Source organism: Heteronotia binoei, chromosome 7 (assembly GCF_032191835.1).
Source record: "Heteronotia binoei isolate CCM8104 ecotype False Entrance Well chromosome 7, APGP_CSIRO_Hbin_v1, whole genome shotgun sequence".
In the NCBI taxonomy this organism is placed as follows: domain Eukaryota; kingdom Metazoa; phylum Chordata; class Lepidosauria; order Squamata; family Gekkonidae; genus Heteronotia; species Heteronotia binoei.
The window spans coordinates 41,146,808-41,163,633 of record NC_083229.1 but is presented as its reverse complement, the minus strand read 5'-3'; the positions used below and the strand labels follow the sequence as shown (position 1 = coordinate 41,163,633).

The 16,826-nt window shown below is 43.9% G+C and overlaps 2 protein-coding genes across 2 annotated transcripts in view; both read left to right on the top strand.

Moving 5' to 3' along the window:
* DPY19L4 (dpy-19 like 4) overlaps positions 1-7,607 on the top strand; it is a 40,312-nt gene extending 32,705 nt beyond the window's left edge. The window contains exons 16-19 of the mRNA XM_060243484.1: positions 503-585; positions 1,573-1,705; positions 3,474-3,632; positions 4,553-7,607. Coding sequence (XP_060099467.1) covers positions 503-585; positions 1,573-1,705; positions 3,474-3,632; positions 4,553-4,717 — 540 coding nt within the window. The 3' untranslated portion in view covers positions 4,718-7,607. The remainder of the gene's footprint in view (positions 1-502; positions 586-1,572; positions 1,706-3,473; positions 3,633-4,552) is intronic.
* A 2,083-nt stretch (positions 7,608-9,690) lies between these two features.
* LOC132575514 (neural-cadherin-like) overlaps positions 9,691-16,826 on the top strand; it is a 51,493-nt gene continuing 44,357 nt past the window's right edge. The window contains exon 1 of the mRNA XM_060244329.1: positions 9,691-10,762. Coding sequence (XP_060100312.1) covers positions 9,691-10,762 — 1,072 coding nt within the window. The remainder of the gene's footprint in view (positions 10,763-16,826) is intronic.

Sequence of the window (16,826 nt, the reverse complement as noted above, 5' to 3'; positions counted from 1 at the left end):
AGTAAAACAATGATTTTTAGATCAGCAACATAATGCCCTGGATTCAATCACCAGTTACAATAGTATGATAGCTTATGCTTCAGTGCTGAGACTGACCTGTTGTCCAATGTAGACAGCAGAACGTCATTTTTGACACATAACATATTACATGGGAGAATGAGTATATTTCATACAGCTGTGATTGGTTTGTAACAAAGAGCTGAATTCAGTTCAGTGCTGAACATTAGCACAAATATATTTATGAACGGTTTTTCTTAATAGACTGATAAGTCTTTTTACTGGAATGGTTTTAAGTTGGAGAGATGTATTTCTATTAAATTGCATTATGAAGAATAAAGTGTATTCTGCCATAAAGGCCGCTACAAAGAAGGGATCGTGAGGGCTGATAACTTGATCTAGTGGTAAAGCTACAAAGGTTTTTCTTTTTAGTCCTCTTTCCTGCGTGATTTAAAGTTCTGTAATTTGTCTTCCCACAGTTCATAGCCTTGGTGCTTCCTTTTAGTTTTTTCCTAGGATAATGGCAGAACTTGCAGAACTGCAAGAATTTTATGACCCTGATACAGTAGGACTCATGACCTGGATAAAGTAAGTATCCCATTCCATATTTGTCTTTTATTTCTTCTTACTGCAATTTAAAAAAATAGCTATGGCTCATCATTGTTTCTTATCACATAGGCATTGTATGATAGGATGTTTTTGCTTGATCAAACTCCTTAGGGGGTGTATGGGTTGTGTACGTTGACCTTTTGGGGTTAGTACTAGTGTTTAGTGCAACCTCCAGGATTTCATCTTTATCCACACATCACAGGGCGAAAAGTTGTTTCTGGTTTTTTAAGAAAGTTATATTTTGAAAGCTATTGTGCATGGGTTGGCCAACTGATTTTTGCTTGTCCTGAAACCCAGGGCAAGTTTGTTCCCAAACTTGGAACAAGACATAGTTAGCCAGCTGTGGCTTCCCTCAAAGCCAGAAGCAGCTATGAGGTAGGTGAAGATGAAGAGAGGGTGACTGTCCCAAAGTCGCCCAGCAAATTTCATGGGCAGAGTGGTAACTTGAACACAGGTTGCCCAGATTCGAGTCCAACACTCCAGGGCTTTTTTTTGTAGCAGGAACTCCTTTGCATATTAGGCCACACACCCTTGATGTAGCCAATCCTCTAAGAGCTTTCAGGGCTTTTAATGCAGGGCCTTCTGTAAGCTCCAGGAGGATTGGCTACATCAAGGGTGTGTGGCCTAATGTACAAAGGAGTTCTTGCTACAAAAAAACCCCTGACTGTAACCACTGCCCCATGGCTGCAAAACCAGAAACAACTGATTAGTGAGTGATGCATGAGGGGAGGAGGAAATGTGAGTGAGCTCAAGCCTCTTCCATGTTTGCTGTTACAGCTTGACCATACCCTACCAATTAGGAATGCTTTTAATTGAATGTGTCACAAAAATGCACAGCATCTTCTTGTGCTGGGATCATGGTTTTCACACTGTGGTTGATGTGGGCTTTTAACACCAAAGCTTGCCATAGTTTTAGGCAATACAGTTGTATGGAAATATGAGAGAGCAGGTGTGTTGTCTTTGCAGAAGGCAGGCGCCTATTGCCGCTGTGTTTGCTGGTAGCCCACAGCTCATGGGCGTGATCAAGCTGTGCACTGGATGGACGGTGACAAATCTGCCCGTGTACAGTGATGAAGACCTGCAGAAGAGGAATGAGAATGTGAGTGCATTGTCTTGTGAGCTTGAAAACATTTTGGAACATTTTGCGGGATTTATCAGAAGGTGGTCTGCAGCAATTTAAAGACTAACAGATTTATTGCTGCATAGTCTCTGATCAACTAGAACAAATCTCATTGGACAAATGACGTGTTGTGTTCAGTTGACAAATGGAGGGAGTTAATTAAACACCCACCCACCCCCTTCTGTTTATTAAGTCTAGCAAAGGGAGGCTAAATTATCCAACACTCCAAGATACAGATATGGTATTGTATAGCGCTTTTTGTTTTGTTGCATTGTTTTAATGGTTACTGGAAGCCACCAAGCCCCTTTAGAAACAGGATAGAATACTTTATATAAATGAATTGAAAACAAGATCCAGGGAAAAGATTCTGGACATACTGACATGTAAAATGTGGCTAGAGGGCCCAGCATATCAAAACTTTTCGCCACATTTTACAATATCTCTTCTCCCTTACCCTTCTTGGTTTTGTGCCCCCTCCCATATACACACAATCTGTCAAATTCACACAATCTGTCATTTCATCATCAATCTGTCAATTAATACTTCATGCATAGGATGAGATAGGCTTTTGCTTGTGAAAGCTTAGGCTGCAATGCATTTGTTAGTCTTTAAGATCCCACAGGAGATGCTGTTGTAGACTCACAGGGAGACAAAACCTTTAGTACATAATTCTTCTCAGAACTGTGGCTCCAGCAAGCTTAGTTGCTTGGAAGGACCATAGCAAGAACCTTTGTTTGAAAGCAAATGCCATTGAAATAAAAAGGAACCTATGTAAATGTTGTTGTTTAGAATTCAGATGTAAAATTCATTGATTTAAAGTAGGGCATAACTGCAGTTCATTTTTTAACTCCAAGCAGCTGGGTCCAGTCATGTATTTGTTTACATAGTTCAGACTGTATTTGTCATTAATGCAACATAGCTCTTGATCATCAAATAAATGCAATAATTGTGTTCTTGAAGGAGAGTAGTCATGGCTCAGTGGTGGAGCATCTGCTTGGCATACAGTCAGTCTCAGATTTAATCCCTGGCATCTCCAGTTTGGGATCATATAGTAGGCAGGGCTTTTTTTGAGCAGGAACTGGCTTGGTCCAGGCTCTGGCTCAAAAAAAGGTCTCCAGCAGAGGGAAGACACTAAGCATCCATGCACTCCCAGACTGTGCACTCCATCCTTTCTGCTGCCTGCAGCCTCCAACGGGCTTGCGAAGAGAGTGAAAGATGCGGAACCACCCAGTAGCTCCCCCTCCTGGGAGAAGCTGGGCCCGCCACTGCCCACTTCGCTGCATGTGGCTCTCTCTCTCTCTGGTCATGTTTGGGAGCGGGTGAAGCAAGGTCTCTCATCAGGCTGTGTGAGAACACACATCCATGAAATGAGCTGATGGCACTGTACTGTTCTGTGTCAATATGGATAAAGTAACCTACTGAACGGGTGACGTCACTTCCAATGATTTCTAGGTGTTTGTGGCATAATATGTAAATGAGTTCCCACTGTTTTTTTCCTTAAAAAAGAAAGCCCTGGTAGTAAATGATGTGAAAGATCTGGAAGCCTTGGAGAGTTACTGCTAGTTTGAGTAGACAGTACTGACCATGATGGATCAGTGGTTTAATTCAGGATAAGGCAGCATCATGTCTGTGAGATACTAACTGCTTTTGTTGTGTCTGTAAATTAGATCATTGTATCACCAAAACCTGCCTAATATTCCATAACATTCATTGTTTTCATCTTCACTGAACATATTTAAATCTACAGATTTTCCAGATCTATTCCAAAAGATCAGCTGAAGATATTTATAAGATACTGACATCATACAAAGCAACTTACTTGGTTATAGAGGATTCGATTTGCAATGAAGTTGGGCCTGTGAGAGGGTGCCGGATCAAAGACTTACTGGATATTGCTAATGGACACGTAAGTAGCAAAATTTGATTATGAGTAAAATAGCTTGGTTGCGTCTTGAAAGAAGCATATATTCTTTGTAATTGGTGGCTTTGGCAGGTGGGTCTAGGGCAGAGCACAGAACATGTTCGCTGCTATAGCAATGTTAGATGTATTGCTTTACCATTTAATTTGCCTGATCTGTATGCATTAATAGGAATTCTTTCTGAACAGTGCTCAGTAGACTTACTCTGGTGTGCACATGACTGCAGCCTTAACACTACTATTGTGCTTGGGAGAATAACTTCCACAGATACTATTCTGGGGTATATTCATATCCCAGCCAAATTCCAGTATATTTTGGGATAGATAAATGTCCCACAAAACCCTCTGGTGGTGCCAGAATACATTGTAGGTCACAATACAAAAACAACCAGTGCCTAGAAACACAGTTTGATATGGGACAGCAAAGATCTAACATGAATTATTGCTAGTACTGTTTTGAATCTGGGGTATGCTTGCTACCTCAAGGACTTACTTCTCTGTGGCAAGGTAAATGTTGTCCAAAATATCAGGAGAGGCCTCTCCAGTGCACTTCAGAAAGTTTCACTGGATTAGTATTTTCTAATAGAAGAAACTCATGGAGAATTTGGAAAAATCAATAGATTTGTTTGTTTAATACCATACCTGAGGATTCTCCATTGTGGCTCAGGAAGGCTCCCCCACATTTTTTTGCAGAAGCTGTAGAGAATTATTTACAAGGGCATAATTATTTACATTTGCATTATTTGCATTATACTCCTGTTGCCTCATTTTAAAGTTTTGTAGTATAGTTTTACTGCATTATTATACAGTTTTATTACATTTTTTTAAAAATGTCATAATTACCTTTAATAAGAGCAAGAAAGGCGGACTACAAATGAAATACATAAACTCTTTCTGATTTCTGCCAGGTATATTGCGAAGAAAGTGACAGCTATGGCTATTCAAAATACGGACGATTTTGTCAGGAGATTAAAATGAACTATTCTCCATACGTGAATTACTTCACTCGAGTATATTGGAACAGGTCATACTTTGTATATAAAATCAACACTGTGATATCCTTCCAGTCCTGAGAAGTCATGGAGACCTTCAAAGACTGACATTAGGGGGCAAAATTCTTCAACTGGGATGAGGTCATTTTACAAAGTGTGCTTTTTCTATATTGCGCGTATGACATATAGACACACACATCAAGTGAGAACATGCAAATGCCCACACGTTGACCCAACTGGAATACTGCAGACTGAGTGTTGTATAGCAAAACGGAGAAACTTGCTTCAGGACCTTGGGAAATTCTGATCGATGTTGCAAGATACAACTGTCTTCCACATTTTTGAATACCTCTTATTGACGTCTTAGTTGTAATAACCTTATTTTTGTGTGTGCTGCTGCTCTTTTTTCACTGTTATAGCAATTAACTGTGTTTTTAACTAGACCTATTTACTCTGGCAAATGCAAAATAAGTGACGTGAACATACGGAGCACGATCCTGACACTATGCATATACATCTGGAGGCCTTTTTGTGTGTGTGGTCTCCTTTTGCAACTGCTCCAATTGCTTTCTAAATTCAGGAAAGTTTTTAAAAAGCAGTTTGGCTTTGATTTGGGTGACTGATGAATCAAAATAGGGTCATGGTGGAAGTAGGTGAGCACATGCCTTCTCTCTTACCTGATATTTCTTAGGTGCGACTGGTGGCTGCGTTGTTCAAGACATTGGTAGGTCTCATGGATTTTTAATGGAGTGTGATTGTAACCTGTGAAAGAAAGAAATACAGTCGATTATGCATCTTTTTACTATTAAAAATATCCTCAGTAAGAGCTGGCAAATGTCTGATTTTTTCCCCTATATGAATAGTTGTATTCCAGGTCTGTTTTTTTTAAGACCTGCAAGTTGTAGTAAATGGACAATTCATTCTCCAAACATGAAGAGGGCTTAGATTTTGTGGATTTCAGCCACTTCACGGAACTGTGTGCCTGCTTGACCCATGACCAGTGGCATTTACCATTTGGCTCCATTCGCCTTGCTAAAATATTTTTTGGTGAATTAGAGTTTAAAAATCCACACACTGCAAGTCAAGCTAATAACTGCATGCTTGGTTATTTAAAATAAACTAAAAGAATTTTAATTTGGTATCTCTTGTCCTGGTTATCTTGCATCTCTCCCTTGTTTTCCCCTCTGAGCTTGTTCCTGCAGTCCTTAAACAAACTTAAGCATTTTTACTTTGAGGGCTTTGAAAATATTCCCTGGATACCTTACAGGAAGGCATTTTATCCAAAGATTAGACGTGAATTCCTCTTCAGACTTTATGCATCTGTCATACATAAATGAGAAAGGAGCCAAGGACAGCAAAATATATGTATATATTAAAAACTGAGTATGTGTACTTCTATCAGATGCATTTTGTGTAGTGTTTATTGAGTGATCATTGGTGCCTATATATGCCAGTCAAACAACTCGAATGCAAGGTTTTGAAAAATAATTTGTGGTCGTAAGGTTTTGAAAAAAATTCATGGTTGTCTGGTCATTTGTTTTGATGGTTGTTAAATTGAGCTTGGAGAACTCTCACCATGGAGGGAAGGGGGAACACCCCAAAACGATCTGTAGAATTTTAATCATAGTGGGGTTGTGATTTGCCTTACAACAGAAGTAGCTTTGAGATGCATTCGTTTCAGTAAGATTTGTGTGTGTGTGCTATGTGCTAGACCTTAGACTATTCTAGTAAGTTTCTGCCTCTGCACTGAATTGCTTTTGTTGCTGCAGTAAAGTATTGCAGATGTGGTTTCTCTTGTGCTACTGCAAAGGAAATTTTAACTTTTTTTACATCTGAGAATAAGGTGTACTTGTATAAATGGTGCTTTTAGTCCATTTTTGGGGGAATAACCCCCCCAAATCCCTATCAACCAGGATCTTCTGCTGGGCAGTCTCCTTTCATTTCTGTGGACTTTCAGTCCACATAGAAATTAGTATATACTGCACAGCAACATGATGCATCTAGTCCACTCTGATAAGCTGTAACAGAATGTCATTAGCAGGTATAAACTAGTACCCTGTGCATCATTCTCTAGTTCATACCTGATGCTCTTATGCGTTAACAGTTATTGACTCAGCTGTAACAAACCTAGTAGCGTTATTCAGAGTGCAGTATTTTAGTTTAGCTCCTGTAAAGGGCTTCGTTTTGAGTATTACTTCAGTGATGAGTGCGGGTCACATTTGGAGATTCACATAACACTTGTTTGTTTTAGTGAGCCACAGAGCTGTTCTATTTACAGAAGATAAATCTCTTTTCCTGGTATGGCTCTTCCATTTTTCTCTCATCTGAGCTTTAATGCTTGAGCCTTACTGTCATGCCTGTGGTGATTCTATGTACTGCTTAACATCGATCTCTCTTTTTTTGCTGGAATAGAATCAAAATCTGAAGAATTTCAAGTTTGTTTTCAGCTTTGGAGAGTTATTACAGCATGGAGTTGTGAGAGTTAACTACAACATGGAGTTGTGAGATTTCAGAAAACAAGTTTATGTGAGAGTAGATGGACTACTGGGGTTGCTAGCTACGGAGCAAGAATTTTTAAATAGTTCTAGCTAGTATTTTTTAATCTCTTGAAAAGCAACTGAAGCAAACTGTAAAATAGCAGATCTCTTATGCTGGCTGTTGAGTAGCCAGAAAGGGATGGAGGGAGGGAGAGAAAACTGTGTGTGAGAGAGAGATTTGATCACGTCTGTAAAATACAGCAATTTTCCTGATATGCCCTGAAGTCTTTAGAGGTATTAAAATGTAGAAATTTTGTAAGCAGCACCCTGTTATTTATCATACATTTTATGTTTCTGGTGAAAGGAGAAATAAATGTAGTCCTAAAAAAAAAAGATTGACATGTTTCACACCTCTGGCTGTTGATGTAATCCACTTGGAAAATGTGCCTTGGGAACTTTTTATTAAAGCAATGAGCAAAAACCTTCACTCAGCACACAGTTGTTGTTTTTGGTTTGTTTCTGTATGTTAAAATCTACAGTAGAATGTGTGGAGCAGGGCTTCCCAAGCCCATCTCATGACAAAACCTGCCTGGGGCAGGGTTAACAAGACAAGGCTAAGCATCCTCCCATGATGGGGGCAGCTATTTCTGAAGGGATACGCCCAAAACAGGATTGGCAGCAACATGAACTAAAGCTTGTAAATAATTACAATGTGTGTAGTATAGCCAGGAGATTGTAAGACTGTCTTGAAACCAGGAGTTTTAGCTCTTTTAGTGTTATACATCACTAGGTAGCGAGCTAGACTTGTTTTCAAGGGAAGAGATGCTTGAGAGGTGGTTTCCCATTGCTTGTATCTGCATTATGCCCCTGGTATTCCTTGGTTGGTCACCCATCCAAATACTACCCAGGGCTGATTTTGCTTAGCTTCTGAGATCAGATGAGATCAGGCTAGTTTGGGCTATCCAGATCAGGGCATAAAGCTCGCATAGTCAGTACACTCCAGGATGGTGCATGAGATAAAGAGGACTTGCTGTGTTTGCTAGGCAGTCTCCCCACTCGGAGACCAAATCACTCACACATTCAAAAGGTTTCCTAATCTGTGTGAGAAGGAAGGTACGAGAAACCCCTGTATCGCTTTAACTCTCAAGGAGATTTTTCCCACCAAAACTTCAGTTCCCCTCAGTGACTGAGTTGCCCTACATGAGCGTGTGTATCTTCTGTACTGAAATAAACTTAAACTATCCCACCCTTTGTTTAGATATTGGTTTAGGTTTTTACTCAGCACAGGAACTCAAGGGAAAATACAGGGGCTGTCTTGTCTGATATTTAAACCCTAATGGAAATGGTACTCAAGGCAATTTAACTTTCAAAAACACAGCAAGCAGAGACCAATGATTGCGGGCTTGCTTTGCTGCATTCATACCCATCCTAGGTTGGTAGCGAGCAGGGCTTTTTTTTGAGCAGGAATGCACAGGAACACAGTTCCTGCTGGCTTTTTCTACTAAAAAAAGCCCTGGTAGCTAGAATAGATTCCATTGCTTTATCTTGCTTCCTAGAATGGAGTTCCATATAATAAACAACACTTATTAGCTTTAAATCTGACCACTGGCTCTGTGTAACTTTGTAAGTCTGCTAGCATACTCCACACCAAAACTTTGCTGTGTTAGCGTACACTGATAGAGATTCCTGGCTGTAACAAAACCAGAGAATCCAACATGGGCAAGGAAAGGTAAGGTCGCACAGCTGAAATCCAGTCCTCTCCAAATCTGTACACTACACTATGTCTGAAAGTGTATGATGGAAGAACCGGGAAGGCTCACAGGCAACATAGGCAGGGTAAGTGCCTAAAAGTATGACTTGGACTTGGGAGGAGCTTGTTCCAAATGTTATCTCTGCAGACAAGGACCATTGGTGGCGTGGGTTTGAATCCCCTTTCAACCACAGGCCCTTTTGCTCTTGGGTCAGTCACAGTTGCAACCTAGCCCATATGATATGAGGATAAAACAATGGAGCTCTTGAAAGATAGCATGAAAGTGTGAAAGGTATGTAGAAAACAGGACAGATGGATGAAATCCACCTCCAGGCAGGCGCTTCCTGAAACTTGGACAGCATCCTCCTTGGTGGAAATAAAGTTCTCTGGTCAAGGAATCCGCCCAAGAATGGATTGTCTGGCCAGGAACAGCGGAGTGCAAAGCTTCCAAATGGCCCTACTCCAGGTCGCCTCTTTCTGTTTTCTTTTTTTTTTAAATATAGTTTATTCAGTTTACCATAAAAAAACCCAGCAATTCCAAACCAAAACGGGGGTCAAAAGTAGTTCTACAACAGTCACTTAACATTTACAATTTCTCTTTAGTTTCTGACCCATTTTTCCAGGTCAACTCTTTCAATCGGGACAACTGAAGGACACACAGAACAGTGGGCTCGTCCCCTCTGCTCAACTCCGCCCCTTCTCCCCGATTGGTGGGCTAAAGGAAGAGGGTGGGTCCGGGCCCGCCCCCCACGTGGAGTCGGTTCTGCAGCCTGGGAGTCGGCGGCTGAGAAGTTTGGCTCCCTCGGCTCAGGACTGGGGCGCGAAGAATGAGGGGCTCGGCCCGAGGTCTGACTCTCTGCAGGCGGCGCCTCCTTGCCTTTGTGCTTCTGGCCAGCTGGGGGAGCGCGGCGGGCCACCCGCCGGACGGCAGCCCCCGGCCCCGAGCGGCTCCCAGCGCGCTCTGCTTCCATGGGCAGGTGCCCGAGAACAGCCCGCCGGGGACGTGGGTGCGCGGGCTGAGGGTGCCGCTGCCCAGGCTGCTGCTGCTCGCTCCGGGCCAGCCGCTAAGGGAGTGGGCGCTGGAGGGCGAGGGCGCCTCTCGCTTCGTCCTGCACTTGCGGCCGGCGACTGGCGCGGCGCTTTTGCGCACGTCGGAGCGCTTGGACCGGGAGGCGCGGGCGGCCTACAGCCTCTCCTTACGGGGTCCCTCGCGGGCGGTGCTGCTGCGCCTGCGGGTCTTGGACCGCAACGACAACCGGCCTCGTTTCTTGCCGAGCCCGGCGCTGCCGCTGGAGGCGGACGAGCTGTCGCCGCTGGGCTCGGAGGTGGCGCGGCTGCGCGCCCTGGACGCGGACGAAGGCGCCAACGCGCTCCTCACTTACCGCGCCTGGCCCGACAGCTGCTGCGGCGGCGGCAGCGGCCAGGGGCGGCGCCTCTTTGTGGTGCCTCGCAGCGGGCAGGTGCTGGCCGTGGGCTCCCTGCTGGGCTTGCGCCGCCTCAGCCTCTGGGTCTCAGCCCAGGACCACGGCGTGCCTCGGCCCTTGCGGAGCCCCGCCAGGCGCTTCGAGGTGGCCGTCCGGAGAAGGAGGCGAGAGGAGGAGGAGGAAGAAGAAGAAGCCGCCCCGTCGCGACGCCGCGCCCGCTCGCCCTTGCCCTCCAGCCCCCTCTACAAAGTGCGCATCCCCGTCGGGGCGCCGCTGCGGGAGCCCATCTTCACCGTCCCGGACGCTGTCTACCAGGAGGCCGAAGGAGGCTGGTTCGAGCTGCTCTCCCCGGTGGCCGGGGGCTCCTTCCCGGTGGAGCTGGACAGAGGCTCCGGCAGACTCTACCTCAGACGGCCGCTGGAGCGAGGAGGCCGCGCTGAGGTGACCATCAAGGTGCACCGGATGGATGGGCAAGGTACGGCTGGCGGCGGAGGGGGGGGCAATACCAACGGGGGGCTGTAAGAGATGCCCAGAACAGTTCTAAGCGGAATTAGACACCATTAAAGTTACTGAGTTTAGAATGGTGTAAGATGTAAGCAGACTTTGGAAGATGGTAGAAGATAGGAGGGCGTGGCGTGACTTTGTCCCTGGGGTCGCAAAGAGTCGGACTCGACAGCGCGACTGAACAACAACAGCTCTGATTAAGATTGCAGTTTAAAGCCAATGTGGTGTTGTGGTTAAGGATGTGGAACTACTAGTATCAGGAAGACCCGCGTTCAAATTCTTCCCCGCTTGGGGGACCTTGGGCCAGGTATCTCAAGAAGTGACCAGTGACTCACAGAAGCTGCCACGAATTTTGCTAGTCTTTAAGGTGCTCCTGAACTCTTACAGACAGACCCATCTTGATCTACAAAAATAATAATAATAATGAATGAATGAATATCAGTCATGAGATCCATTGCTGGATGTCCCACTTCTTAAAAAATGAAATGGATCTGTAGCAGAGCCACCTCTAATTGAAGCCCAGTGTGGAGGGCTTTTAATCTTGCTGGAGGTGACAATTTTCCCAAATTGAGTTTGAGGGGTTTTTGTTACTAATTGAGAGATTGTGTGTTGAGGAAGCAGTCTGTGAACAGAAGCTTGTTGAATATAAATAAATTTTTACCACAAAGATATCAGAGTAGGATCTGAGAGACTTGGGTTCAAATCCCCATCCTACCGTCTTGGCTTGCAGGGGTGACTTTGGACTGGTCACTCTCTCAGCCTAACCTACCTCACAGGGTGGTGGTTGTGAAGATAACATTTAGGAGAGAGAAGTGATGCTGTAGGCAGTTTTGTGGAGAAAAAGGTGGTATATGCATGTGTGTAAGTAAAATGTAATCAGACACATAACACATTGAGACTGTAGGTAAGCTTTGACAGAGGCTCAGATATGATGTAAAAGTGGGTTAACTTTGACCAAACATCTTTTCAAATTAAAAGCAGTTGTATGAGGCCGCTGGAGCCTTGAGGTGGAGAGGAAATGCTTAATCTTGGACACTCACCCCCCTCCAGTTGCTTTTGTGCTCTGGGTGGTGGTGGGAGAGAGAGATGCAGTTTTGTGTATCTTCTTCTGGTGTGGAGGGAAATAGTGCAGGAGGTCAACTTTGAATAGAATAAGTGGTAAGTAGTCCCTTTCCCACTAGTCCTCCAGTCAGGAAACATTGCAAAGTGCACAGGATGTGCCACTTTGCCATAACTGTTGCTTTTTTTAAAGTCAGGAGGCTTATGGCTGTATGATTGCTTGTAGCCTCTTTTGTTTTTTTGGGGGGGGGGGAGGAGTTGAGGCAAAGTGGTATGTAACTACACATCATATGAATTTGAGTGCAAAGTGACAGATTTCTGTGACTTTATTCATTCTTGTGTTTTACAATTTAATTGCACAGCAGTTGGTTTGTACAACTAGGGAACTTTCAAAGGCCCAGGGACTTGAAGCATTGTACAGATATTCACAAGCAAATGCAAGTGTATTGAAGCATGCTTCCAGCTGTGCTTTCAATTATCATTGGGCCACTAAATGTGTTTGGGCAACCAAGCACTTGAGCAACCGTTGCTTGTTTTTGCAAAACCACTGTTTGTTTGGAAGCTGCTGTTTGCCTTTAAAAGTGAAATGGGATTTAGCCTGTTGTCTTTATCTGTTTGGTGTCTTTTTGTATTCTATGCAAGTCCTTGCCAGGTGCTTGAGACAATTGGCTGAATTTTTAAAAGCCCACATTCATTGATCTAAAGTAGAATCTGGCCAGACACACAGGACATTTGAAAAAAGCCTCCCATATCTTATCCAAACTGGTGCAGTGGGTGAGATGCAGGAGACCTTGATTCAAATCCCCCCTCTGCTGTGGAGCCCACAGTGGAGTGCGCGACTTGGGCTACTTCTTCTCTCTTAGCCTAGTCTAGTATATAGGAATGTTGTGAAGATACAATGACAGAATCTCAAATATGCTCCCTTTAGGCAAAAGGACAAAATGCAAATTTGGTTCCTAAATAACCAGGTGGGTGCCAAGGTAGCCCAGTTAAAAATGTTTCCTGACATGCTATTGTTTAACAAACCTATACTAGAAAGATTAATTTCATTTTGGAGTTACCACCAAGATTGTTGTAAGGGTTCTTAGCATCTTGGCAGAGGGGTGGTATTTAGAGGGTAAGCTATTTCTAAGTGTGATTCTTTCTTTCTTTCTTTCACAGTTTTTCAATATGGTTGGCAACACCTTCCACTGCTTTCTAGTCCTTGATCAGTTCTCATTGAGCTATAATAAACTGGACTCTCACATTCATGGTGGACCTCTTAACACATTTTTACTGTGTGGTGAAACTAGTTCTTAGCATTCCAGCACAGTACCTACATAGATTTCCAGATGGCTTTCACTGCAGTGTGCATGGATCTAATGTGTATCTAGGATTGCCTCAATGATAATGTCATTAAAAGCACAAGGTCAGCCATTGTGCAGGTTTTGACCTGTCAACCAATATTCCCTCTAAGCTGTGGAGTCTTGTGAGCAAAAATTCTACTTTGGGAGCTACTGGCATTAAAGTTATGAGTTACTGCATAAATTAGTTTGCTCTGAGGCCATTTTTCCTGAACTAAGACAAAAATGTGTGAGCCGGAGGCTAAAAAAACAGTGAACACTGCTGCTAACTTGTAATGATGAAGAGAACACTGCTGTTAACCTGTAATGATGAATGTTCAGGTTTTTAATTAATGAAGCCAATGTTGTAACCAGTATGGTGTTTGAAAGAACTCTCTGATCTTTGCAGCAATTCTCCGAACAGAGCTGTATTCTGCTGTTGTCCTGTGCCCAATAACATATTGACAAGGCCTTGGGGTGGAAATAATTCCAGTGATCATGTAGGACAAGGTCATTCCACCCATCTTCTAGGACATCTGCTTTAAATACAGTTTAAAATCTGTTGATTTCAAAACAAAGCACGTAGAAAATGTCTGCCTGTTGTCTAAAACTGTAGGTTTTAGATGCTAAGTTGTATAGCATTTTATTTATTTATTTATTTATTCTATAACTTATATCCCGCCCTTCCCACAAAGTGGCTCAGGGCGGCTCACAGCAAACGACAAAACAATAAACAAGGTACAAAGTTAATACATTTAAAAGTCAAAACATTTAAAAAACCTAAAAACCTTAAAATCTTAACATTAAAACTATACAGTATATTTCACTAAAATCTGATAAGCTACATTTATCTAGTCGGCGTAGGCTAACCGGAAGAGGGTTGTCTTACAGGCCCTGCGGAACTGAGTAAGATCCCGCAGGGCCCTCACCTCTTCCGGCAGCTGGTTCCACCATGTGGGGGCCATTGTAGAAAAGGCTTTGTCTCTGGTTGTCTTGAGACGGACTTCCTTGGGCCCGGGGATGGTGAGAAGGTTTTGAGTCCCAGACCTCAGTACTCTCTGGGGAACGTGTGGGGAGAGACGGTCCTTCAGGTAGGCAGGTCCCAGGCCATATAGGGCTTTAAAGGTAATGACCAGCACCTTGTACCAGACTCGGTATGTTATTGGAAGCCAGTGCAGAGCCCGAAGACCCGGCCGAATGTGCCCCCACCTTGGGAGGCCCAATAACAGCCGGGCCGCGGCATTCTGCACCAGCTGCAATTTCCGGGTCCAGCACGGGGCAGCCCCATGTAGAGGGCATTGCAGTAATCCAACCTCGAGGTGACCGTAGCATGGATCACTGTTGCTAGGTCGTCGCGGTCCAGGAAGGGGGCCAACTGCCTTACCCGTCTAAGATGAAAAAACGTGGACTTGGCAGTGGTTGCTATCTGAGCCTCCATCTTTAGGGACGGCTCCAATAGCACCCCCAAGTTCTTGACCCTGTCTGCCGCCGTCAGCGGCGCACCGTCAAAAGCCAGCAGGGGGATTTCCCCCCCCCCCCCGGTCCACGACGGCCCAAACAGAGGACCTCTGTCTTCGCAGGATTCAGTCTCAGTCCACTCAGTCTGAGCCACTCAGCCACGGCCCGCAATGCCCGATCTAGATGTTCTGGGGCGCAGACTGGTCGGCCGTCCATGAGCAGATAGAGCTGGGTGTCATCAGCATACTGGTGACACCCCAGCCCATACCTTCGGGCAATCTGGGCAAGAGGTCGCATATAGATGTTAAATAACATCGGGGAGAGAACCGCTCCCTGGGGCACTCCACAATTAAGTGTGTGCCTCCGGGATAGCTCCCCCCCAATCGCGACCCTTTGTCCCCAGCCTTCAAGGAAAGAGGAAAGCCACTGCAAGGCCAGCCCCTGAATCCCCACGTCGGCGAGGCGGCAAGTCAGTAACCGATGGTCGACCGTATCGAACGCCGCCTATAGGTCCAACAGCATCAGCACTGCCGAGCCACCCCGATCCAGATGCAGATTTTAATTGTGTTGTATCAAATGTAGTAGGAATCCAAACAAAGCTTTACTATATAATGCCGTTCACTGGAATAGGGTTACACCAGCCTCATGGGATACTTGCTAGTGTCCTAAATTTTGCCTAAAACAGAATTTTTATCCAATAATGCAGCATCTGCTCCTGAAACATGTGGATTCCAAGACCCCGCTGAACTGTGTTTTACCTATCAAAAGAGTATGCACTTTCAGATTGCATGACCTTAGCTCAGAGTAGCTTCAGTTGAATTTTGAAGGGATTTTGAATTGCAGCCCTGAGTACATTTATGTGGGCATGAACCCCATTGAAAGCGTTGGGACTTACTTGAAAGAAAATGCTGGGGCTGCATGCCATTTTGTGTGGTGGCTCCTATAGTCTTGTTTTCACATTGACACATGCATGAATCCAATAATTAAATCCAGTCAGCGGAGCAATTATGCATTGAAAAGTTGAGAAATTTTGCAGCTGCAGTTTTGTTTTTATCTTATTAATAATTTTGCAGTTAGGAAAAGGGGGGATTTTTAATGCCACTGCCTCTGTTTGCATGAGTTAATGATTTTGCAGATGCTTGCTTTGAAAGATTACACTAAAGGGGGAGTATGAACCATTCTTAATAAATAAACCAAAAGTTCACTGGCACCTTAAAGACTTAAAATACTTGTTTCAATACGAGCTTTTAAATGTATAAACAATATGAGCTGTGACTCACAAAATATTGAAATACATTTTGTTAGTCTTTAGGGTACCAGTGGACTTTTGGTTTATATTTTGCTACAATAGAGTAACACGACTATCAGTGAAGCTGAGTTAGTTTGAGCTAGCTCACAGTTTTTTAGCCTCCAGCTCATACATTTTTGTCTTAACTCAGGAAAAATGACCCCAGAGCAAACTAATTTATGCAGTAGCTCACAACTTTAATGCCAGTAGTTCCCAATGTAGAATTTTTGCTCACAAGACTCCACAGCTTAGAGGGAGCATTGATGGCTGCCCCTTCATAATTATCCTTTTTTGAACAGGAATGCACTAGTATAACAGTAACCCATATAGACATTACTTCGAAGCTGATTGCCAAGCCAATGTTACACAGAACTACCCTTTAGATAAGGAGTGTCAAACATGTGGCCCACGCAGGGCTCAAATCTGACTCCCAAGCAACTTCCCTCTTCTGCTTCCTTTCCCAGGGCTGCTACTGTAGCTTGCTTTTCCCACAGCTCCCTAGTTGCTCTTTGCTTCCTGCATCTTGCCTCCCTTTCCCTTCCCCCCCCAATCTGAATCAGACGATGAATTGTACGGTGTATATATACTGAATTCATTTGAGACATGTATTTGTACTCACTAAAATGGTTGTATACACTGATTGTATTTGAGGTTTTGATAATAGAACATTCCGTAGTAATTTGTTCATGGTTCATATCCTTGTTTTGGCATTATCTTCCTTTCCGTGGTCATGTGAAGCTGCCTTATAACAAGTCTGAAGGTATCTATCCCAATACTGTCTACTCTGACTGACTGTGGCTCTCTACCACTTACTCAGTACCCTGTTTTGTCATATAAGTTTGTCACATTTTCTTAAACTCTCAAAATATAAATTGTGAATTTCATCCTTGATGTTAAAAAGCCCTCTG